The 21,259-nt window shown below is 46.1% G+C and overlaps 1 protein-coding gene across 1 annotated transcript in view; it reads right to left on the bottom strand.

The window, feature by feature from the left end:
* The window catches only part of PRPF19 (pre-mRNA processing factor 19), a 297,502-nt gene that overhangs the window by 63,803 nt on the left and 212,440 nt on the right, over nt 1-21,259 (bottom strand). The window contains exon 14 of the mRNA XM_040436035.1: nt 11,861-12,031. Coding sequence (XP_040291969.1) covers nt 11,861-12,031 — 171 coding nt within the window. The remainder of the gene's footprint in view (nt 1-11,860; nt 12,032-21,259) is intronic.

A 21,259-nucleotide genomic window follows, 5' to 3' on the forward strand; every position in this document is an offset into this window, starting at 1 on the left:
TGTCTGATTAAAAAAAAATGTTTGGGTAAAAAAAAAATGGTTTGGGTAAAAGTTATAGCGTTTACAAACTATTGTACAAAAATGTGAATTTCCGCATTTTGAAGCAACTCTGACTTTCTGAGCACCTATCATGTTTCCTGAGGTTCTACAATGCCCAGACAGTACAAACACCCCACAAATGACCCCATTTCGGAAAGTAGACACCCTAAGGTATTCACTGATGGGCATAGTGAGTTCATAGAACTTTTTATTTTTTGTCACAAGTTAGCGGAAAATGATTTATTTCTTTTTTTCTTACAAAGTCTCATATTCCACTAACTTGTGACAAAAAACAAGAACTTCCATGAACTCACTATGCTCATCACGAAATACCTTGGGGTGTCTTCTTTCCAAAATGGGGTCACTTGTGGGGTAGTTATACTGCCCTGGCATTTTAGGGGCCCTAATGAGTGAGAAGTCTGGAATCCAAATGTGTAAAAAATGCCCTGTGAAATCCTAAAAGTACTCATTGGAATTTGGGCCCCTTTGCCCACCTAGGCTACAAAAAAGTGTCACGTGGTATCGCCGTACACAGGAGAAGTAGGGCAATGTGTTTTGGGGTGTATTTTTACATATACCCATGCTGGGTGAGAGAAATATCTCTCTAAAAGTCAACTTTTCCCATTTTTTTATACAAAGTTGTCATTATAGAGAGATATTCCTCTCACCCAGCATGGGTATATGTAAAAAGACACCCCAAAACACATTGCCCAACTTCTCCTGAGTACAGCGATACCACATGTGTGACACTTTTTTGCAGCCTAGGTGCGCAAAGGGGCCCAAATTCCAATGAGTATCTTTTAGGAGGGCATTTGGATTCCAGACTTCTTCTCACGCTTTAGGGCCCCTAAAATGCCAGGGCAGTATAAATACCCCACATGTGACCCCATTTTGGAAAGAAGACACCCCAAGGTATTCCGTGAGGGGCATGGCGAGTTCATGTAAAATTTAATTTTTTGTCACAAGTTAGCGGAAAGGGAGACTTTGTGAGAAAAAACAAAAAAATTAATCAATTTCCGCTAACTTGTGCCAAAAAAAACTTCAATGAATTATTTTTTTTTGCCACGTTATCGGAAATAGAATTTTTTTTGTTTTTTCTCACACAGTCTCCCTTTCCGCTAACTTGTGACCAAAAATAAAATTCTACATGAACTCGCCATGCCCCTCACAAAATACCTTGAGGTGTCTTCTTTCCAAAATGGGGTCACATGTGGGGTATTTATACTGCCCTGGCATTTTAGGGGCCCTAAAGCGTGAGAAGAAGTCTGGAATATAAATGTCTAAAAAATTTTACGCATTTGGATTCTGTGAGTGGTATGGTGAGTTCATGTGAGATTTTATTTTTTGTCACAAGTTAGTGGAATATGAGACTTTGTAAGAAAAAATAAATAAATATCTCCGCTAGCTTGTGCCAAAAAAATGTCTGAATGGAGCCTTACAGGGGGGTGATCAATGACGGGGGTGATCAGGGAGTCTATATGGGGTGATCACCACCCTGTCATTGATCACCCCCCTGTAAGGCTCCATTCAGAGGTCCGTATGTGTTTTGCGGATCCACGGATCGGATCCGCAAAACACATACGGACGTCTGAATGGAGCCTTACGGGGGGTGATCCGCGGATCCATGGATCGATCCGCAAAACACATACGGACGTCTGAATGGAGCCTAATATGGGGTGATCAGGGGTTAATAAGTGTCGGGGGGGAGGGGGGGGGGGGGAATGTAGTGTAGTGGTGTTTGGTGCTGCTTATTACAGAGCTGCCTGTGTCCTCTGGTGGTTGATCCAAGCAAAAGGGACCACCAGAGGACCAGGTAGCAGGTATATTAGACGCTGTTATCAAAACAGCGTTTAATATACCTTTTAGGGGTTAAAAAAAAATCGCATCTACAGCCAGCCAGCGAACGATCGCCGCTGGCAGGCTGTAGATCAGCTAGTTAACCTCCGGTTCCTGTGCGCGCGTTCACAGGAAATCTCGCGTCTCGCAAGATGACGCGCCGGCGCATCCACCCAGACGCAATCCTGCGTACGGCGGTCCTGAGGCGGTTAAGAGCTCTTTTCCGCAACACTAGGCCAAAAAATCCACGGCAGTATCATGTGGTATCAATACTATGTTGTTGGTGCCCAGAAGGAACGTAACATTTATGGACAAGTGAATGGACCTTAAGACTGACAAACTGATGGCAGCATAGCCTAATAGGCATACAGTCACGGCAGGCCTTCTGACCTTTAAGGCTCCTGGTTGCCATAGCGATGCATCTGCACTAAGCAACTGCTTTCTTTGGTGACAGAGGGAGACCCCTCAAAGTGCCTAGATATAGAGGCTGCTATTTGCCACAGCATCTGGGAACTTCTCTGATCCCAGCTGTTACAATACCCACCTTCATTGAAATGCCAATCAAATTAATCTTATTAGGGTACTTTCACACTTGCGTCAGAGGATTCCGGCAGGCAGTTCTGTCACCGGAACTGCCTGCCGGATCCGTCAAAACGTATGCAAACTGATGGCATTTGTCAGACGGATCAGGATCCTGATCCGTATGACAAATGCATTGAAGTGTCGGATCCGTCTCTCCGGTGTCACCTGGAAAAAGGGATCCAGCATTTTTTTCACATTTTTTGCGGTCTGAGCATGCGCAGACCGCAATGCCGGATCCGTTTTGCCGGATTGGGGCCGGCATTAATGCATTTCAAATGGTAAAAAATTTGTTCCAGAATTTTGGACGGAGATTAAACTGCAGCATGCTGCAGTATCATCTCTGTCCTGAAAAAATCCTGATGCATCCTGAACGGATTGCTCTCCATTCAGAATGCATTAGGATAAAACTGATCACTTTTCCGGTATTGAGCCCCAAGGACGGAACTCAATACTCAATGGAAAATAACGCTAGTGTGAAAGTACCCTTAATCGTCCAGCCATAAATCAAGAGTCTTATAGACCTAGAAGATGTGGGGCCCCCCTCCGGGAAAAAACTGCAGAAGCAGTCGAGGTAGGTGTGCCATTTAGTGCTGTTTCACTTACTCCATATATATATATATATATATATATATATATATATATATATATATATATATATATATATACACATACACATACACACACACACACACACTTACTCTCTCTACCACTAGTTACGTGCAATTGGCGCCTCACTATACCATTATTTGTCTCTTCTGCATGCGGTACACTAACTAGTGTCCTCGTGTTCTGTCTTTTTAAGGCTACTTTCACACTAGCGTTCGGGGCTCCGCTTGTGAGCTCCGTTTGAAGGGGCTCACAAGCGGCCCCGAACGCATCCGTCCAGCCCTAATGCATTCTGAGTGGAGGCGGATCCGCTCAGAATGCATCAGTCTGGCGGCGTTCAGCCTCCGCTCCGCTCAGCAGGCGGACACCTGAACGCTGCTTGCAGCGTTCGGGTGTCCGCCTGGCCGTGCGGAGGCAAGCGGATCCGTCCAGACTTACAATGTAAGTCAATGGGGACGGATCCGTTTGAAGATGACACTATATGGCTCAATCTTCAAACGGATCCATCCCCCATTGACTTTCAATGTAAAGTCTGGACGGATCCGTTCAGGCTACTTTCACACTTAGAAATTTTTCTAAATTATAATGCAGACGGATCCGTTCTGAACGGATACAAACGTCTGCATTATAGGAGCGGATCCGTCTGATAAAACATCAGACGGACCCGCTCTAAACGCTAGTGTGAAAGTTGCCTTAAGTGGGTAGCTGCCTTTCACTGTAACGAGTCACCACGTCCTGGTGCCTCTACGTCAATTTCCAGTTCTCCTTTGGCACTCTCCTTTTCTCTTCCTTGTATATACCTCGTCCACTTATCCACTCCAATTTTTCTCTCATCTTTTACTTATATCATATGATCGGGGCGGGAAACTATATGGCCACTTCCTGGTTTGTATACACAGCACTCAACAACAGTCTATCTTCTCAATGGAGAGCCTAACTGTGGTTGACAATTGGCTCTTCATGCTTCCATCTGCTGAAAAGCTTTATGGAGATGAAGATTTCATTTTTCAGCACGACCTGGCACCTGCTCACAGTGCCAAAACCACTGGTAAATGGTTTACTGACCATGGTATTACTAAGCTCAATTGGCCTGCCAACTCTCCTGACCTGAACCCCATAGAGAATCTGTGGGATATTGGGAAGAGAAAGTTGAGAGACGCAAGACCCAACACTCTGGATGAGCTTAAGGCCGCTATCGAAGCATCCTGGGCCTCCATAACACCTCAGCAGTGCCACAGGCTGATTGCCTCCATGCCACGCCGCATTGAAGCAGTCATTTCTGCAAAAGGATTCCCGACCAAGTATTGAGTGCATAACTGAACTTAATTATTTGAAGGTTGACTTTTTTTGCATTAAAATCCCTTTTCTTTTATTGGTCGGATGAAATATGCTAATTCTTTTAGATAGGAATTTTGGGTTTTCATGAGCTGTATGCCAAAATCATCAATATTAAAACAAGAAAAGGCTTGAACTACTTCAGTTGTGTGTAATGAATCTAAAATATATGAAAGTCTAATGTTTATCAGTACATTACAGAAAATAATGAACTTTATCACAGTATGCTAATTTTTTTTAGAAGAACCTGTATATGGTCATTCTCCATAATGCTTCCTTTGCTGGCTGGATTCATTTTTCCATCACATTATACACTGCTCGTTTCCATGGTTACGACCACCCTGCAATTCATCAGTGGGGGTTGTTCTTGCACATTATAAAGAAAAAGCACTGGCCTATTTGGTGGCCAGGACTGTGGAGGTGCACATAAGCTAGTTCTTTTTCTTAGTGTGTGCAAGTACGACCACCACTGATGGTGGTCGTAACCAAGGAAACAAGCAGTGTATAATGTTATGGAACAGTGAATCCAGCCAGCAAAGGAAGCAATATGGACAATCACAATACATTAGTAAGTGGTTTGTATTAACTTCCTCTACATAATAAATGCTATTTGCTGAAGTGAGACAACCCCTTTAAGTAAAAATGCCATGATTTTTAAGACAAACAGCATTAGCTAAAAAGAAAAAACATGGGCTGGCCACTTTCTGGTTACTTGTGACCAATGTATATGTAAGATGACTATATGGCACTTACTAATATAGCCTTGAGTTCATATTCTGTAACTTATGCTATATTTCATAAGACATGCCCTCTTATTAGGGAAAGCCGGAATTAGACTTGCTGGTAATTCATTTTCCACGAATCCACCATGACGGCCCAGAGAGATTGACCCCCTAGGTTAAAAGGACCCCTCCCACCACCATTCACCAGTGAGTTCCAGATTATATTGCCATAACCACCAGTAAAGAAGTGAAACAACTCAAAAGTTTTTAGTTTTTTTTCTTGGTATTCACTCATACCAAGTCCGCATAATAATTTTCTGGGTGGGATATCATGCCGTCATGGTGGATTTGTGGAAAATAATGTACCGGTAAGTCTAATTCCGGCTTTCCACTTCACCACCATGACAGCCCAGAGAGACATAACAGATTATATACGTGTTAGGGTGGGCCTGTAGGACCTTGCGACCAAAGGCCAGGTCGGAAGACCTGGATAAGTCAAGTCTATAATGTTTAATGAAAGTGTTTACACTGGACCAGGTTGCGGCCTGGCATATCTGATCTAGGGAAGCTCCTGCTTTTTCAGCGAATGAGGCAGATATGGCTCTCGTAGAGTGAGCCCGAATGACGTCTGGACAGCTGATGCCTTCCATCTTGTAACAGTCTGTAATAGCCTGTTTTACCCATCGGGCAATGGTAGATCGGGAAGCTGCTTTCCCTTTATTTTTACCGCTGAAGTGTACTAGTAAATTATTCACCTCTTAGGTCCTTAGTGACCTCTAGGTATTTTAGTACTCTTCGTTTGACGTCTAGGGTATGTAATCGTTCCTCCCCAGATTTCTTAGGATTCTCGCAAAAAGAGGGAAGGACAACCTCCTGGTTTCTATGGAAGTCTGTTACTACTTTTGGTAAAAACCCCGAGTCTAGCCTCAAGGTAATTCGATCTTCCTGGATTGAGAGGTATGGTGGTATTATTGACAATGCCTGGATCTCGCACAGTTTTTGCTGATGTTATTGCTACAAGAAAAGCCACCTTCTGAGAAAGGTGCTTTAGGGAACCCGAGTCCAGGGGTTCGTAAGGCCGACCTGAGAGTCCCCTAAGGACAATGTTTAAGTCAAGGGCCGGTGCAAGGATTTTTGCCGCCCTAGGCAAGATAAAAATTGCCCCCCCCCCCCCCCTTATCAGATGATCTGCCCATATCATGACATCACATATGTTCCACCCCTTTCTCAGCTTTTAATTTAAAAGAACTGCTATGTTTCCCTTACGGTTAATCTAGCTTCTAGTAGCTGTCCCTTTTTGCGGAACGGAATTGCGGACCCGGATCCGCAATTCCGATCCTGAAAAAAATAGAACATGTCCTATTCTTGTCCGCAATAGCGGACAAGAATAGGCATATTCTCTTAGTGCCGGCAATGTGCGGTCCGCAAAATGTGGAACGCACATTGCCGCTGTCCGTGTTTTGTGGATCCGCAAAACACACACGGATGTGTGAATGGACCCTAAATGTGAGGTAAATTAGTTTCCAATGTAGTATTAATAACTAAACAATTACATAATAAACATATTGCATTGTCTACTTACCACCAGGACAATAAGATGATCTGGTCTCTGGCTGCAGTCTGGCTCTGGGGACTCCCTTGTCACTCTTCTCCCCCCCCCCCCCCTCCCTTGTCACTCTCATTCTACCCCCCTCCCTTGTCACTCTCATTCTACCCCCCCCTTGTCACTCTCATTTTACACCCCCCTCCTCCCTTTGTCACTTATTTTACACCCCCCTTGTCACTCATTTTACACCCCCCTTGTCACTCATTTTACACCCCCCCCCTTGTCACTGTCATTTTACACCCCCCCCTTGTCACTGTCATTTTACACCCCCCCTTGTCACTCTCATTTTACACCCCCCCCCCTTGTCACTCTCATTTTACACCCCCCCCCCTTGTCACTCTCATTTTACACCCCCCTTGTCACTGTCATTTTACCCCCCCCCCCCCCCCTTGTCACTCTCATTCCATTCCCCCCCCTGTCACCTCTAGTGTAGCGTGGCCAAGCTCTGTTCGGTCCGCGGTACAGGAGCATTTGTTTCTTGTACCCGGCCGGACTGAAAGGAAGTGCACACTAAGTGAGCACTTCCTGTCAGTCCGGCCGGGTACAGGAAACAAAAGCTCCTGTACCGCGGACCGAACAGAGCTCGGCCACGCTACACTAACAACAGTTGTAGCACAGAGCAGACACAGCAGGCTGCGCAGCACTGAGCCGGCGATTCTTTAGAGCGGCAAGCGCTCAGGAGGCGCAGCATGAGGGGCGCCGCCGGCCGGCCGCCCGAACTTATATAACCAACTTTTTTTTTTTTTACACCGCAAAAGGGCGCCCCCTGCTAGATGGCGCCCTAGGCGACTGCCTAAGTCACCTTACTGGTAGCGCCGGCCCTGTTTAAGTCCCAGGTAGGCACTCTTGATTCAAGAGATGGTCTTAGTCTGGCTGCAGAGCTCAGGAATCTTTGGATCCATGTATGGCTGGCTAATTCAGAATCGAAAAAAGCACCAAGCGCCGAGACCTGGACTCTAAGGGTAGATGGACGTAATCCTGACTCTAGCCCTTCTTGCAGGAAGTCCAGGATCCTCTGTATGTTTGGTTTAGCCTGGTCATGGGCTTCTTCACCTGACCAGGTGCAGAATCTTCTCCAGATTTTTAAATAGATTGAGTTAGTCACTTTCTTTCTGCTTGCCTTCAAGGTAGATATCACTCCCTCTGAGAGACCTCTGCGTCTCAGAAGGTCGGACTCAGGATCCAAGCCGAGAGGTTGAAGATCTCTGGATGTGGATGGAGAACCGGCCCCTGGATCAGGATATCTTTCCTCCTTGGGAGAACGAATACTTCCTGTGGGGAGCGGTTGGTTAGGATCGAGAACATACAAGCTCCTCTTGGGCCAGTATGGGGTGACCAGGATTATTCTGGCCTTGTCCCTGATGATCTTCTGGAGAACCCTCAGGTTTCTTTTGAAGGATTCCACTGTAGGTGAGAGTCTGATATGTTGGGGTAGCGAGTTCCAGAGTATGGGGGATGCACGGGAGAAATCTTGGAGTCGATTGTGGGAAGAGGCGATTAGAGGAGAGAAGGAGGTCTTGTGAGGATCGGAGACATCTTTTGGCCTGGAACAGCTTGGTTTTGGATGTCAGTAGGTCATTGGTGACTTTGGTGAGGGCAGTCTCAGTCGAATGGTGGGGTCGGAAGCCAGATTGTAGGCGGTCAAAGAGGGAGCAGGAGGAAAGGTGAGAGGACAGTTCAGAGTGGACATGTTGTTCAAGTAGCTTTGAGGCATACGGAAGCAGTGATATGGGGCGATAACTGGACAAAGAAGATAGGTCAAAGTGAAGGCTTTTTGAGGATGGTGTAATGGTAGCATGTTTAAAAGCAGAGGGGAAGACACCAGAGGTTAGTGATAGGTTGAAGAGATGAGTTAGGGCTGGGATAAACACTGTGGTGAGGTTAGGGCTGAGGTGGGATGGGATTGGGTCAAGTGCACAGGTGGTGAGATGTGATCTGGAGAGTAGAGTGGAGAGTTTTTCTTCTGTAATGGTGGAGAAGCGGGTTTTGGGAGAAGAGGACCGAGCAGTTGTGTAGTGGGTCTGTGGGGACTGTGCAGTGAAGCTTTCTCTGATGTTGACTATCTTTTGTTTGAAATATTTGGCAAAGTCCTCAGCTGAGAAGAGGGGAGAGTGTGGGGGCGCTGGGGGATGGAGAAGGGAGTTAAAAGTGCTAAAAAGTTGTTTAGGGCTGTGGGCCAGGGAAGATATGAGAGATGAGAAGTAGGCCTGTTTTGCATCAGCGAGTGAGGATTTGAATATGAGGAGGGATTGCTTGTATGCGGTGAAATGATCTTTTGAATGGGATTTCTTCCATCGCCGCTCAGCAGCCCTGGAAGCTTGTCTGAGTTTTTTAGTCAGGTTGAACATGATAATATGCGTCCTTCAGGTCGATTGTGCAAAGAAACGCGTCTTTTTGAATTAAAGGAATGGTAGAGTCTAGGGATTCCATTTCAAATTTTTTCTAAACTACGAATCTGTTTAACTTTTTGAGGTTTATAATCATGCGAAAGGAACCCTCTGGCCTTTTTACTAAGAAAAGGTTGGAGTAGAATCCCTGCCCCCGTTGAAGCTCAGGAACAGGAACCACTACTCCTAAGTCCAGAAGATTCTGGACCTCCTTCCAAATTTGGTTCTGCTGGAATGGGGAAGAGTGGTGAGATACCAGAAATACATTCGGAGGGAGGGGAGGGGGGGAGATAACTATCCTGTAGCCGTTTCTGAGAAGAACTTGCGCCCAGGGGTTGGGAGAAGTCTGATGCCACTGGGCAAAGAATTAGGATAGTCTTCCCCCTATCCTGGCATCACTGTTTCTCACCGCCCTTGTTCTGGGGATTAAGGTGGTATCCTCTACCTTTCCCCCCTCTTGGGTAACTCCAACGTCCGGATTTACCTTTACAACGAAAGGAACTATTTTGGGGATATTGGTTACGAAAGGAGGGTTTCTTTTTAGGGGTTTTCTCTTCAGGGAACCCTTTCTTTTTAATCAGTAGCCTTCGAGAATCTTGTCCTATACAGGACCGAACATTTATTCGCCCGAGAAGGCTATAGAGCACAGTTTTATTTTTGAAGTGATGTCGATGACCAAGATTTCATCCACAGTGCCCTCCGGGCAGCATTGGACACAGCCGCGTCCTTGGCCGAGAATTTAATTGTCTCGGCGGAGGCATCCGCTAAGAACCCCGTGGCGGATTTTAACAAGGCAATAGAGTCTAATATTTGTTCCCTGGATGTCTTGTTGATTAGATGATTCTCTAACTCAATTTGCCACAGGTACATAGACCTGGCAACTGAAGTAGCAGCTATGTTGGTCTTAACACTGAACATAGCTGCCCCACAGGATTTATTTTTAATAGACTGTCCGCCTTCCTCTCCATGGTGTCCTTTAACTGAGAGGAGTCCTCGAATGGTAGCGAGTTTTTTTTATTAACTTTGGCCACCTGGACGTCAATTCTGGGAACCTCGTCAAAGATCTTAGTCTGACGGGTCAAATACAAGGCGGTTCCTGAATTCCTTGGAAATACCTAGTTTCTTTTCTGGATGGGCCCATTCGTCCATCACCATCTCTTTAATATTTTCATTTAGCTTTTAGAAGGTCACTCATCTCGCTAGGAGAGAAGAATAATTTTCTAGATTCCTCGACGATTTCGCCCTCTGATAGGGGGTAGTCGTCGTCCTTGTTTTTGGAAGATGAGGCCTCGCCCTCCAAATCCTCGGAGTCTGAGGAGGAGATGTCTGCCCTTCTGGGACGCTTGGGTGGGCGAGCCCCCAGGGTGTCCTCACGGAGAAAGGCTAGAGAAGATTTAACCTCCTCCTGAATCATAGTTCTAAATTCCTGCATAATTAGGGTTGTTTTTCTCTCACAATCCTGGCAATACAATCCTTGAAAAGTTTCTTAGGATAATTATCGGGAAGCCTGACGGAGCACTGGATGCATCTGGCGATCTTCCTGGGCTTTTTCAAAGCTAGTTTGGCCTAAAGTGAGACAGCAGCCCATCAATTTGTGCAGATCCAGTATAGGTGCATTATACCAGAAGACCTTAGGGGAGGAGGGGCTCCTACCCAGTGGTTAACTGAGGCTCCCTCCCCCCAGATCAGCATATGTCAAGCTGCCGCCATGCCCAGGTGGGCTACTCACGCAGGGGCGCTCTGGAGCGGTCTGCTCCTTCTGCTGCAGCTCCTTTTTCTGGTCCGACATCTCGCCCGGCAAAGCAGAGAGCGCAGCGGGAAAGTGCATGGGAGTTTTTGAAGGCGTCCACTCCCGGGTCTCGCCCGGCGGCCCGGAAGTGACGTCAGACGCGCGCTCCTGCGCAAACGTCCTCCCGGCCAGCTACCTACACAGGGAGGTAGGCGACCCTGCGGCAGCTCAGGGCAGGCTCCCGCACAACAGGGAGCGTGACCCCGGCGTCTCCCTGAACGGAGTCCGCCGGAGAGCAGGGGACGCAGTCCTAGGTGGGAGGCCCGCAAGGGAAGCAAAATTTCCGCCGATGCGGCACCCAGGTACCGAGAAAAAAAAAAATAAAAAAAAATGTTTTTTTTATACACTTCCATCTCCCTGAAAGCCAGAGAGGACTTTTCTCTGTCCTGGCCGCTATAGGGGCAGGAACACACTGGTGAATGGTGGTGGGAGGGGTCCTTTTAACCTATCTCTGTTCCTGCCCCTACAGAGGTCAGGGTCAATCTCTCTGGGCCGTCATGGTGGTGAAGTGGAAATAATCTGTCATAGAGGTCCTGTCAACAAGATGGCTACTGATTGAGGGTCATGTGACCAGCAACTCACCTCAATGTGATTTCTCCTTTATCAAAACACACTGCACCTGCACTAAACTCCCAACATTGCAAGTGCATATGCCAAGTGCAGTGTATTTGAATGGAGAAGACATCACATGGAGGCGAGTTGCCTGGTCACGACCTTCCATCAGCTGTCATCTCAAGGACAGGATTTCTATGTGGACAGCACAAAAGAATTAGCAAACATGGCATATCTTACGAAATATAGAAACTGGTGCAGAATTTTAACAAAGGCTATATTAGTAAAGGCCATATTACAAACACATAGTTCAAAAGTAACCAGAAAGTGTCCAACCCCTTTAAGTTCTGCACATAAGAGAAAAAATTTCTATTGATAGTACAGGAATTTTTGCAAGATCTCACACCTGGTATCCCTCTTCTAGTTGCAGGGTCTTGAAGTTCTTTAGTTTCCGTAAATCCCACAGTTTGACGCTGGAATCTTCAGCAGCAGTTGCCAAGTAATACCCATTTTCTGAAAACGCCACACATGATACAGGGCCAGAATGCCCAGGAAAATTGGCCACATTTGATCGTTCCTGATAAAAACCACAAACATTTTAGTTTTACTGGTAGTAGTATGACAAAAAGCAGAACTATTACAAAATTATTGTATAACATACAATAAAGACACATTAGAAAAAATGTAAAGCAATTAAATTTTTACATAAAAGGTCAGAATATGGTGAGGAGTTTGTGGCAAGCAGAGGTGTGCTGTCCGCATCCATAGATCTGTTCCGCAGCCGGCAAAAAAAAAAAAAAAAAGCAAAGCGAACAACATGTCCTATTCTTGTCTGTATCAAGGATAGGACTGGTCTATCGAGGGCTAGAGAATCTGTTGCGCAAAATTCGGAATGCACACGGCCGGTATCCATGTTTTCTGGATCAGCGATATGGGGACTGCAAAACACGGTATGGCCGTGTACATGAGGCCTTAGTGAGGGTTTTTCCCCCCAGGGCTTCATGCAGGCTTGGATCTGTGACTTTTAAGCTTAGAGGGGGAAGGAGAGGCAGAGACCTGACACTCCCTGTGATAATAGTATAAATATGCGGCACATGGAATATTCTTTGGAATTTAAAGGTGATTTTAGTGATTTTCACAATAAGGGCTCTTTCACACTTGCGTTGTTTTGTTCCGGCACAGAGTTCTGTCGTCGGGGCTCTATGCCGGAAGAATCCTGATCAGGATTATCCCCATGCATTCTGAATGGAGAGAAATCCGTTCAGGATGCATCAGGATGTCTTCAGTTCCGGACCGGAAAGTTTTTTGTCCGGAGAAAATACTGCAGCATGCTGCGCTTTTTGCTCCGGCCAAAAATCCTGAACACTTGCCGCAAGGCCGGATCCGGAATTAATGCCGCTTGAAAGGCATTAATCCGGATCCGGCCTTAAGCTAAACGTCGTTTCGGCGCATTACCGGATCCGACGTTTAGCTTTTTCTGAATGGTTACCATGGCTGCCAGGACGCTAAAGTCCTGTTTGCCATGGTAAAGTGTAGTGGGGAGCGGGGGAGCAGTATACTTACCGTCCGTACAGCTCCCGGGGCGCTTCAGAGTGACGTCAGGGCGCCCCACGCGCATGGATGACGTGATCGCATGGATCACGTCATCCATGCGCATGGGGCGCTCTGACGTCATTCTGGAGCGCCCCGGGAGCCGCACGGACGGTAAGTATACTGCTCCCCCGCTCCCCACTACTACTACGGCAACCAGGACTTTAATAGCGTCCTGGCTGCCATAGTAACACTAAACGCATTTTAAAGACGGATCAGTCTTCAAATGCTTTCAGTTCACTTGCGGTGTTACGGATCCGGCGGGCACCTCCGGCAAATGGAGTACACGACGGATCCGGACAACGCAAGTGTGAAAGAGGCCTAAGAGGTTCATGATCCAGTTTATAGGAAATTAAATACTGCTTCACCACTATCCAAATATGAGCCGGACGTTTCAGTCCATAGGGACCTCCTTCATAGACTAAGTTTCCTTTATCGCTGACCACAGAAAATCCAAGCCGCTGAAGAAGGTCCCTATGATACTCCATGTATAGAAAGTATACACTATGAAGTCAAAATCACACAGTTTAAAAGGTAGCATTTCCCATACAAGAAAAGAGACCATGTACAGAGGTCATAACCGTATATAATTATTACAAACAATACACAGTAAATGCCAGACAGATACCAAAAGGGGATATTTTAATATATGGGATGAAAACACCTTAAAGGGGTTGTCTCATCATGGACAATGGAGGCATATCACTAGGATATGCCCCCATTGTCCTTTAGGTGCGAGTCCCACAGCTGGGACCCGCACCTATATAGAGAACGGAGCCCCGCAAGGTGGTGGCTGGAGGACTCCAGTCCAGCCACCACCAAGCTGGCTCCCCATAGAAGTGAATGTTAGCGTACTGCGCATGCGCGGGCGGCCCCCTCTCCAATTCATTTCTATGGGGCCAATGGAAATAGCCAATCCAGAGCTCGGCTATTTTTGACAGGCCCATAGAAAATGAATGGAGGGTGCCCTGTGCATGTGCATGTGCACCCTCCTTCACTTGGCGAGACTCCGTTCTCGATATAGGTGTGTCCCAGCTGTGGGACCCCGCACCTATTAAGACAATAGGGGCATATCCTAACAATATGCCCCATTGACCATGATGAGACAACCCCTTTAATCATATCGCACATCCAGATATCGTAGCAAAAAACAATTACAGGTGCTAACCTCTGTAATTCTTTTATGCTACCCTAGAGGTTTGTCCTGCAGCAGATCTAGAGCACAGCCCCCAGAAGATAGGGTAAGGCTAGTTGTTTTTTGCTCTACAATACTCTGTCATGTATTGTAATGCATTGTAGAAGGAATCAGAACCCCAAAAGTTGAAGTCTCACAGTGGGACAAAAATAAATAAAAAAGCGCCCTTTTCCCATAATTAAGTTATAAAAAATTGTAAAAAATAGGAACAAAAAGAAAAGTAGACATTAAAGTCGTGGCCAAAAGTTTTAAGAATTACATAAATATTGGAAATTGGAAAAGTTGCTGCTTAAGTTTTTATAATAGCAATTTGCATATACTCCAGAATGTTATGAAGAGTGATCAGATGAAATTGCATAGTCCTTCTTTGCCATGAAAATTAACTTAATCCCCCAAAAAACTTTCCACTGCATTTTCATTGCTGTCATTAAAGGACCTGCTGAGATCATTTCAGTAATCATCTTGTTAACTCAGGTGAGAATGTTGACGAGCACAAGGCTGGAGATCATTAGGTCAGGCTGATTGGGTTAAAATGGCAGACTTGACATGTTAAAAGGAGGGTGATGCTTGAAATCATTGTTCTTCCATTGTTAACCATGGTGTCCTGCAAAGAAACGCGTGCAGGCGTCATTGCGTTGCATAAAAATGGCTTCACACGCAAGGATATTGTGGCTACTAAGATTGCACCTCAATCAAACAATTTTTTAGGATCATCAAGAACTTCAAGGAAAGAGGTTCAAATCTTGTTAAGAAGGCTTCAGGACGTCCAAGAAAGTCCACCAAGCGCCAGGATAGTCTGCTAAAGAGGATTCAGCTGCGGATCGGAGTGCCACCAGTGCAGAGCTTGCTCAGGAATGGCAGCAGGCAGGTTGAGCGCATCTGCACGCACAGTGAGGCGAAGACTTTTGGAAGATGGCCTGGTGTCAAGGCCAGCAAAGAAGCCACTTCTCCTCCAAAAAAAACATCAGGGACAGATTGATCTTCTGCAGAAAGTTTGGTGAATGGACTGCTGAGGACTGGGGCAAAGTCATATTCTCCGATGAAGCCTCTTTCCCATTGTTTGGGGCATCTGGAAAAAGCCTTGTCCAAAGAAGAAAAAGGTGAGCGCTACCATCAGTCCTGTGTCATGCCAACAGTAAAGAATCCTGAGACCATTCATGTGTGGGGTTGCTTCTCATCCAAGGGAGTGGGCTCACTCACAATTTTGCCCAAAAACACAGCCATGAATAAAGAATGGTACCAAAACACCCTCCAACAGCAAGGAACTGGGGGGGGGGGGGGCAGCTGGTGGAGAGGCACTGGGGGGGTGGGGGCTGGTGGAGAGGCACTGGGGGCTGGTGGAGAGGCACCAGGGGGGGAAGGGGGGGGGCGCGCAGGGCTCCAGATGGCGACTTAGAATTTACAAATGGCAACAAGACTTTAGTACCCTTCATTGTGGTAAGGCTATGTTTTCTCCCTCCAGCTACATACCATGTCATCCACAGATCCCCCTCCAGCTACATACCATGTCATCCACAGATCCCCCCCCATCAGTGTCATCCACAGATCCCCCCCCCCATCAGTGTCATCCACAGATTCCCCCCCCCCCATCAGTGTCATCCACAGATCCCCCCCCCCCATCAGTGTCATCCACAGATCCCCCCCCCCATCAGTGTCATCCACAGATCCCCCCCCATCAGTGTCATCCACAGATCCCCCCCATCAGTTGTCATCCACAGATCCCCCCCCCATCAGTGTCATCCACAGATCCCCCCCCATCAGTGTCATCCACAGATCCCCCCCCCATCAGTGTCATCCACAGATCCCCCCCCCCCATCAGTGTCATCCACAGATCCCCCCCCCATCAGTGTCATCCACAGATCCCCCCCCCATCAGTGTCATCCACAGATCCCCCCCCATCAGTGTCATCCACAGATCCCCCCCCCCATCAGTGTCATCCACAGATCCCCCCCCATCAGTGTCATCCACAGATCCCCCCCATCAGTGTCATCCACAGATCCCCCCCCCCCCATCAGTGTCATCCACAGATCCCCCCCCATCAGTGTCATCCACAGATCCCCCCCATCAGTGTCATCCACAGATCCCCCCCCCATCAGTGTCATCCACAGATCCCCCCCCCATCAGTGTCATCCACAGATCCCCCCCCCCATCAGTGTCATCCACAGACCCCCCCCCATCAGTGTCATCCACAGATCCCCCCCCCCCATCAGTGTCATCCACAGATCCCCCCCCCATCAGTGTCATCCACAGATCCCCCCCCATCAGTGTCATCCACAGATCCCCCCCCCATCAGTGTCATCCACAGATCCCCCCCCCCATCAGTGTCATCCACAGATCCCCCCCCCCCCATCAGTGTCATCCACAGATCCCCCCCATCAGTGTCATCCACAGATTCCCCCAGCGCCACCTCCTAGCTAATTTATTCACTTCACTTGCCTCTGTGTAATTGCAGAGAAGCGCATTAATCTCGCACAGGCACACTGGCAGAGGCATCGTCGAACGAGGTGCGCTGGAAGAAGGCGCATGCGCACTTCGCTTTACGATGCCTCTGCCAGTGTGAGATTACACACAGGCAAGTGAAGTGAATAAATTAGCTAGGAGGCGGCGCCGCAGGCCGGCAACTCCAGCAAGAGTGCGCTCTACGCGGTGGCGTACCTTGCTTATGGGTGGCGCCTGCCTCTGCCCCCAAGCCAGGTCTACCCTACATAGCGCTCATCTGTGTGAGGAGAAGCGCTGATAACTGCTTCTGCCTCCCCGCGGGCAGAGGCAGGGGCTGTAATGATGCGCGGCGCTGCGGGCAGAAACACAAATCTTGGCTCTGGGGGCTGCATGTGGCCCGCAGGTTGTGCACCCCTGCTCTAGAAGGACCCTTTGGATTTTCTGTCAGACCAGGTGCATACGGACTCCTTAACTAAGGCTACTTTCACACTGGCGTTCGGGGCTCCGCTTGTGAGTTCCGTCTGAAGGCTCTCACAAGCAGCCCCGAACGCATCCGTACTGCCCTAATGCATTCTGAGTGGATACGGATCTGCTCAGAATGCATCAGTCTGGCAGTGTTTGTCCTCCGCTCAGCAGGCGGACACCCGAAAGCTGCTTGCCGTGCGGAGGCAAACGGATCCGTCCAGACTTACAATGTAAGTCAATGGGGACGGATTTGTTTGAAGTTGACACAATATGGCTCAATTTTCAAACTGATCCGGCCCCCATTGACTTTCAATGTAAAGTCTGGACGGATCCGTCTGAACAACTTTCACACTTAGAATTTTTTCTAAACTATAATGCAGACTGATGCGTTCTGAACGGATCCGTCTGTGCAGACACCAGACATATCCGCTCTGAACGCAAGTGTGAAAGTAGCCTAATATGGCTTAGATAAGTGTTTATGACCTCTTAGTAGTTTAGAGATAAAATTATTATTATATAAAAATTTCAAATTCTCCGCTTTTATGGTTCAATTTATTTTTATTGAAAACCATGTAAACTTAGACATAAGTAATGTAAGACAGTTACTGAATCACATATCAGCGTACAGAGATAAAATCCATAATCATCAATACCAGATGAAAGGAAAAAGGGCGTGGGGGGAGACCAGACAAAGGATCAAGGGGGGAGGGGAGAAGAGGGGAAGGGGGGAAAGTATTGTACTAGTAGTCTAGACAAGATTTTATTGCAGAGTAAGTTAAGTAATAGAGCCTGAGGTCAACCAACCCGAGAAACCTGCAGATGAGCGGAACTGGTACCAGGCTTCCCATTGTTTAGAGTGAGCCACTCCAGAACCCTGATCTTCGGCACCCAGCTCTTCCAGGCGCGCCAGAGAATCCAAAGCCCCAACCCAAGTGACCCTGAGGAGACTTTCTGTTGAGCGCCAGACTCGAGGAATTATTTGGCGCATTGCAATGACAAAAAATCTGAGGATGCCCTTCCTGAAATTCTCCGCTTTTAAAACTGATAACTCAAAATAATTATTACTTAACATTCCCCATATGTCTACTTTATGGGGAATATTGGCATTATTTTGTAAATGTAATTTTATTTTTTTAGGACGTTAGAAGGCTTAGAATTTTAGAAGCAATTTCCAAAACCCACTTAACCCTGCCATTTTTCACCTAAATACTGTGTCAACACTGCAGCCACGTGGGAGGGCACTGTGAGCGCAGGCTGAATAACGCAATATTGTATTTACCTGACACATGAGATTATACAAATTACATGTGTACCTAAAGTTGAGTCATACCACTACTGAGCAGCATATGAATACATAATATCTCTGTGCCACATATATATACACAACAATATAAACACTGCTTTATCAAGGCTGTTCTCCATTTACGGGAGTGAATAAATCAGTACCTGCAAATATGATTTAGTGGCTATTATAGACACCAAATAATATGTATCTTCTGGATTGGACAGTATATGAACACCTACGCTTCTTCTATCATCGGTGCATGATACAATTGCTCTACCATTTTTTACCGGTGTTTACAAATATATGATCTTCATTTTTAAATTCTATAATCACATGAAGATTGAATCTAACAACACTTCAGCTTTTTTACCTATGACTGCATAACTTTGAGATATATATATATATATATATATATAATTTATCTTTACTGCATGCTACTTTATGCAAACATAGCTAAATCATCTCCGAATTCTTATAGATATATTTTTCCTACAAGATTTATTCCCACTGTATTTTTATGTATCGCTTATTTTTATGTATGGTCTAATTTTATGAATTTGTTGCACATATTGTGTCTTTTTTAATCATTAAACTACCCAGGTGCTTTGAAGTAAATTGTCTTCTATGGTCCAAGTGGCGAGTGCTCAGCCCCTACCATTACTATTTTATATACCGTACTTTTTTGACTGGGTGAGTCATTCAGGCTTCGCAGCACCCGCTTCATAATTATTGGCAGGGTGAGCCACCATATTCTTCAAAGATTTTATATTTTTATCAACTTTTTCCACTAACAAAGCAAGGGCTAACAGCCAAACAAAACTCAATATTTATTGCCCATATTCTGTAGTTTACAGAAACACCCCATATGTGGTGGTAAACTAATGGGTGCAGAAGGAAAGGTGGCAGTTTTGTTGGTACTATTTTAATGTACATATGATTTTTGGTTGCTCTATATTACACTCTCAGGCAATGTAACAAAAAAATAGCTGTTTTAGCACAGTTTTTATTTTTTTTATTTACAATGTTCATCTGACAGGTTAGGCTACTTTCACACTAGCGTTCGGGTGTCCGCTCGTGCGCACCGTTTGAAGGGGCTCACGAGCGGCCCCGAACGCATCAGTCTGGCCCCAATGCATTCTCAGTGGAGGCGGATCCACTGAGAATGCATCCGCCTGCCAGCGTTCAGCCTCCGCTCCGCTCAGTGAGCGGACACCAGAACGCTGCTTGCAGCGTTCGGGTGTCCGCCTGGCCGTGCGGAGGCGAGCGGATCCGTCCACACTTACAATGTAAGTCAATGGGGACGGATCCGCTTGAAGATGACACTATATGGCTCAATCTTCAAGCGGATCCGTTCCCCATTGACTTTCAATGTAAAGTCTGAACGGATCCGCTCAGACAACTTTCACACTTAGAAAATTTTCTAAGTTTTAATGCAGACGCATCCGTTCTAAACGGATGCGAACGTCTGCATTATCGGAGCGGATCCGTCTGATGAAACATCAGACGGATCCGCTCCGAACGCAAGTGTGAAAGTAGCCTTAGATCATGTTGTATTTTTATAAAGCAGATTGTTATGGATGCGAAAATGCCAAATATGACTACTTTTTTGGGTTGTTTGTTTCAGTTTTACATAATCAAGCATTTAAAAAAAAAAATTGAGTCTCCATATTCTGAAAGCCATAGATTTTTTTATTTTTTGGGCGACTGTCTTATCTAGGGGCTCATTTTCTTTGGTATGAGATGACGATTTGATTGGTGCCATATGACTTTTTGATCGCTTACTATTACAAATTTTGTGATATAAAGTGTCAAACCAATTTTTGTCACCTAACTTTTTTACGGTGTTCACCTGAGGGTGTTTCATGTGATATTTTTATACAGCAGGTTCTTACGGACACTGATGCCTAATATGTATACTTTTTTTTATCAATCTAAGTTTTACACAACAGCATTTTTTAAACAAAAAAATTATGTTTTAGTGTTTCCATATTCTGAGCCAGATTTTTTTTTTTTTTTGGGCGACTGTCTTAGGTAGGGTATCTTTTTTTGCGGGATGAGATGACTGGTACGAGTTTGGGGTGCGTATGACTTTTTGATCGCTTAGTATTAGACTTTTTGTGATGTAAGGTGACAAAAAATGGCTTTCTTTACACTTTTCACCTAAGGAGTAAGGTCATGTGATATTTTTTATAGAGCCGGTCGATACAGACGTGGTGATGCACAATATGTCTACTCACTAAATGATTCGAGCTTTGTGACATGGTGCATTATCCTGCTGGAAGTAGCCATCAGAGGATGGATACGTGTTCTCATTCTGTTTACGCCAAATTCGGACTCTACCATTTGAATGTCTCAACAGAAATCGAGACTCATCAGACCAGGCAACATTTTTCCAGTCAACAGTCCAATTTTGGTGAGCTGGTGCAAATTGTAGCCTCTTTTTCCTATTTGTAGTGGAGATGAGTGGTACCCGGTGGGGTCTTCTACTGTTGTAGCCCATCCGCCTCAAGGTTGTGTGTGTTGTGGCTTCACAAATGCTTTGCTGCATACCTCAGTTGTAACGAGTGGTTATTTCAGTCAACGTTGCTCTTAGCAGCTTGAATTCGCTGATAGCAGCTTGAATCAGTCGGCCCATTCTCCTCTGACCTCTAGCATCCACAAGGCATTTTTGCTCACAGGACTGCCGCATACTGGATGTTTTTCCCTTTTCACACCATTCTTTGTAAACCCTATAAATGGTTGTGCGTGAAAATCCCAGTAACTGAGCAGATTGTGAAATACTCAGACCGGCCCGTCTGGCACCAACAACCATGCCACGCTCAAAATTGCTT

Source organism: Bufo bufo, chromosome 6 (genome assembly GCF_905171765.1).
Source record: "Bufo bufo chromosome 6, aBufBuf1.1, whole genome shotgun sequence".
NCBI classification, from domain to species: domain Eukaryota; kingdom Metazoa; phylum Chordata; class Amphibia; order Anura; family Bufonidae; genus Bufo; species Bufo bufo.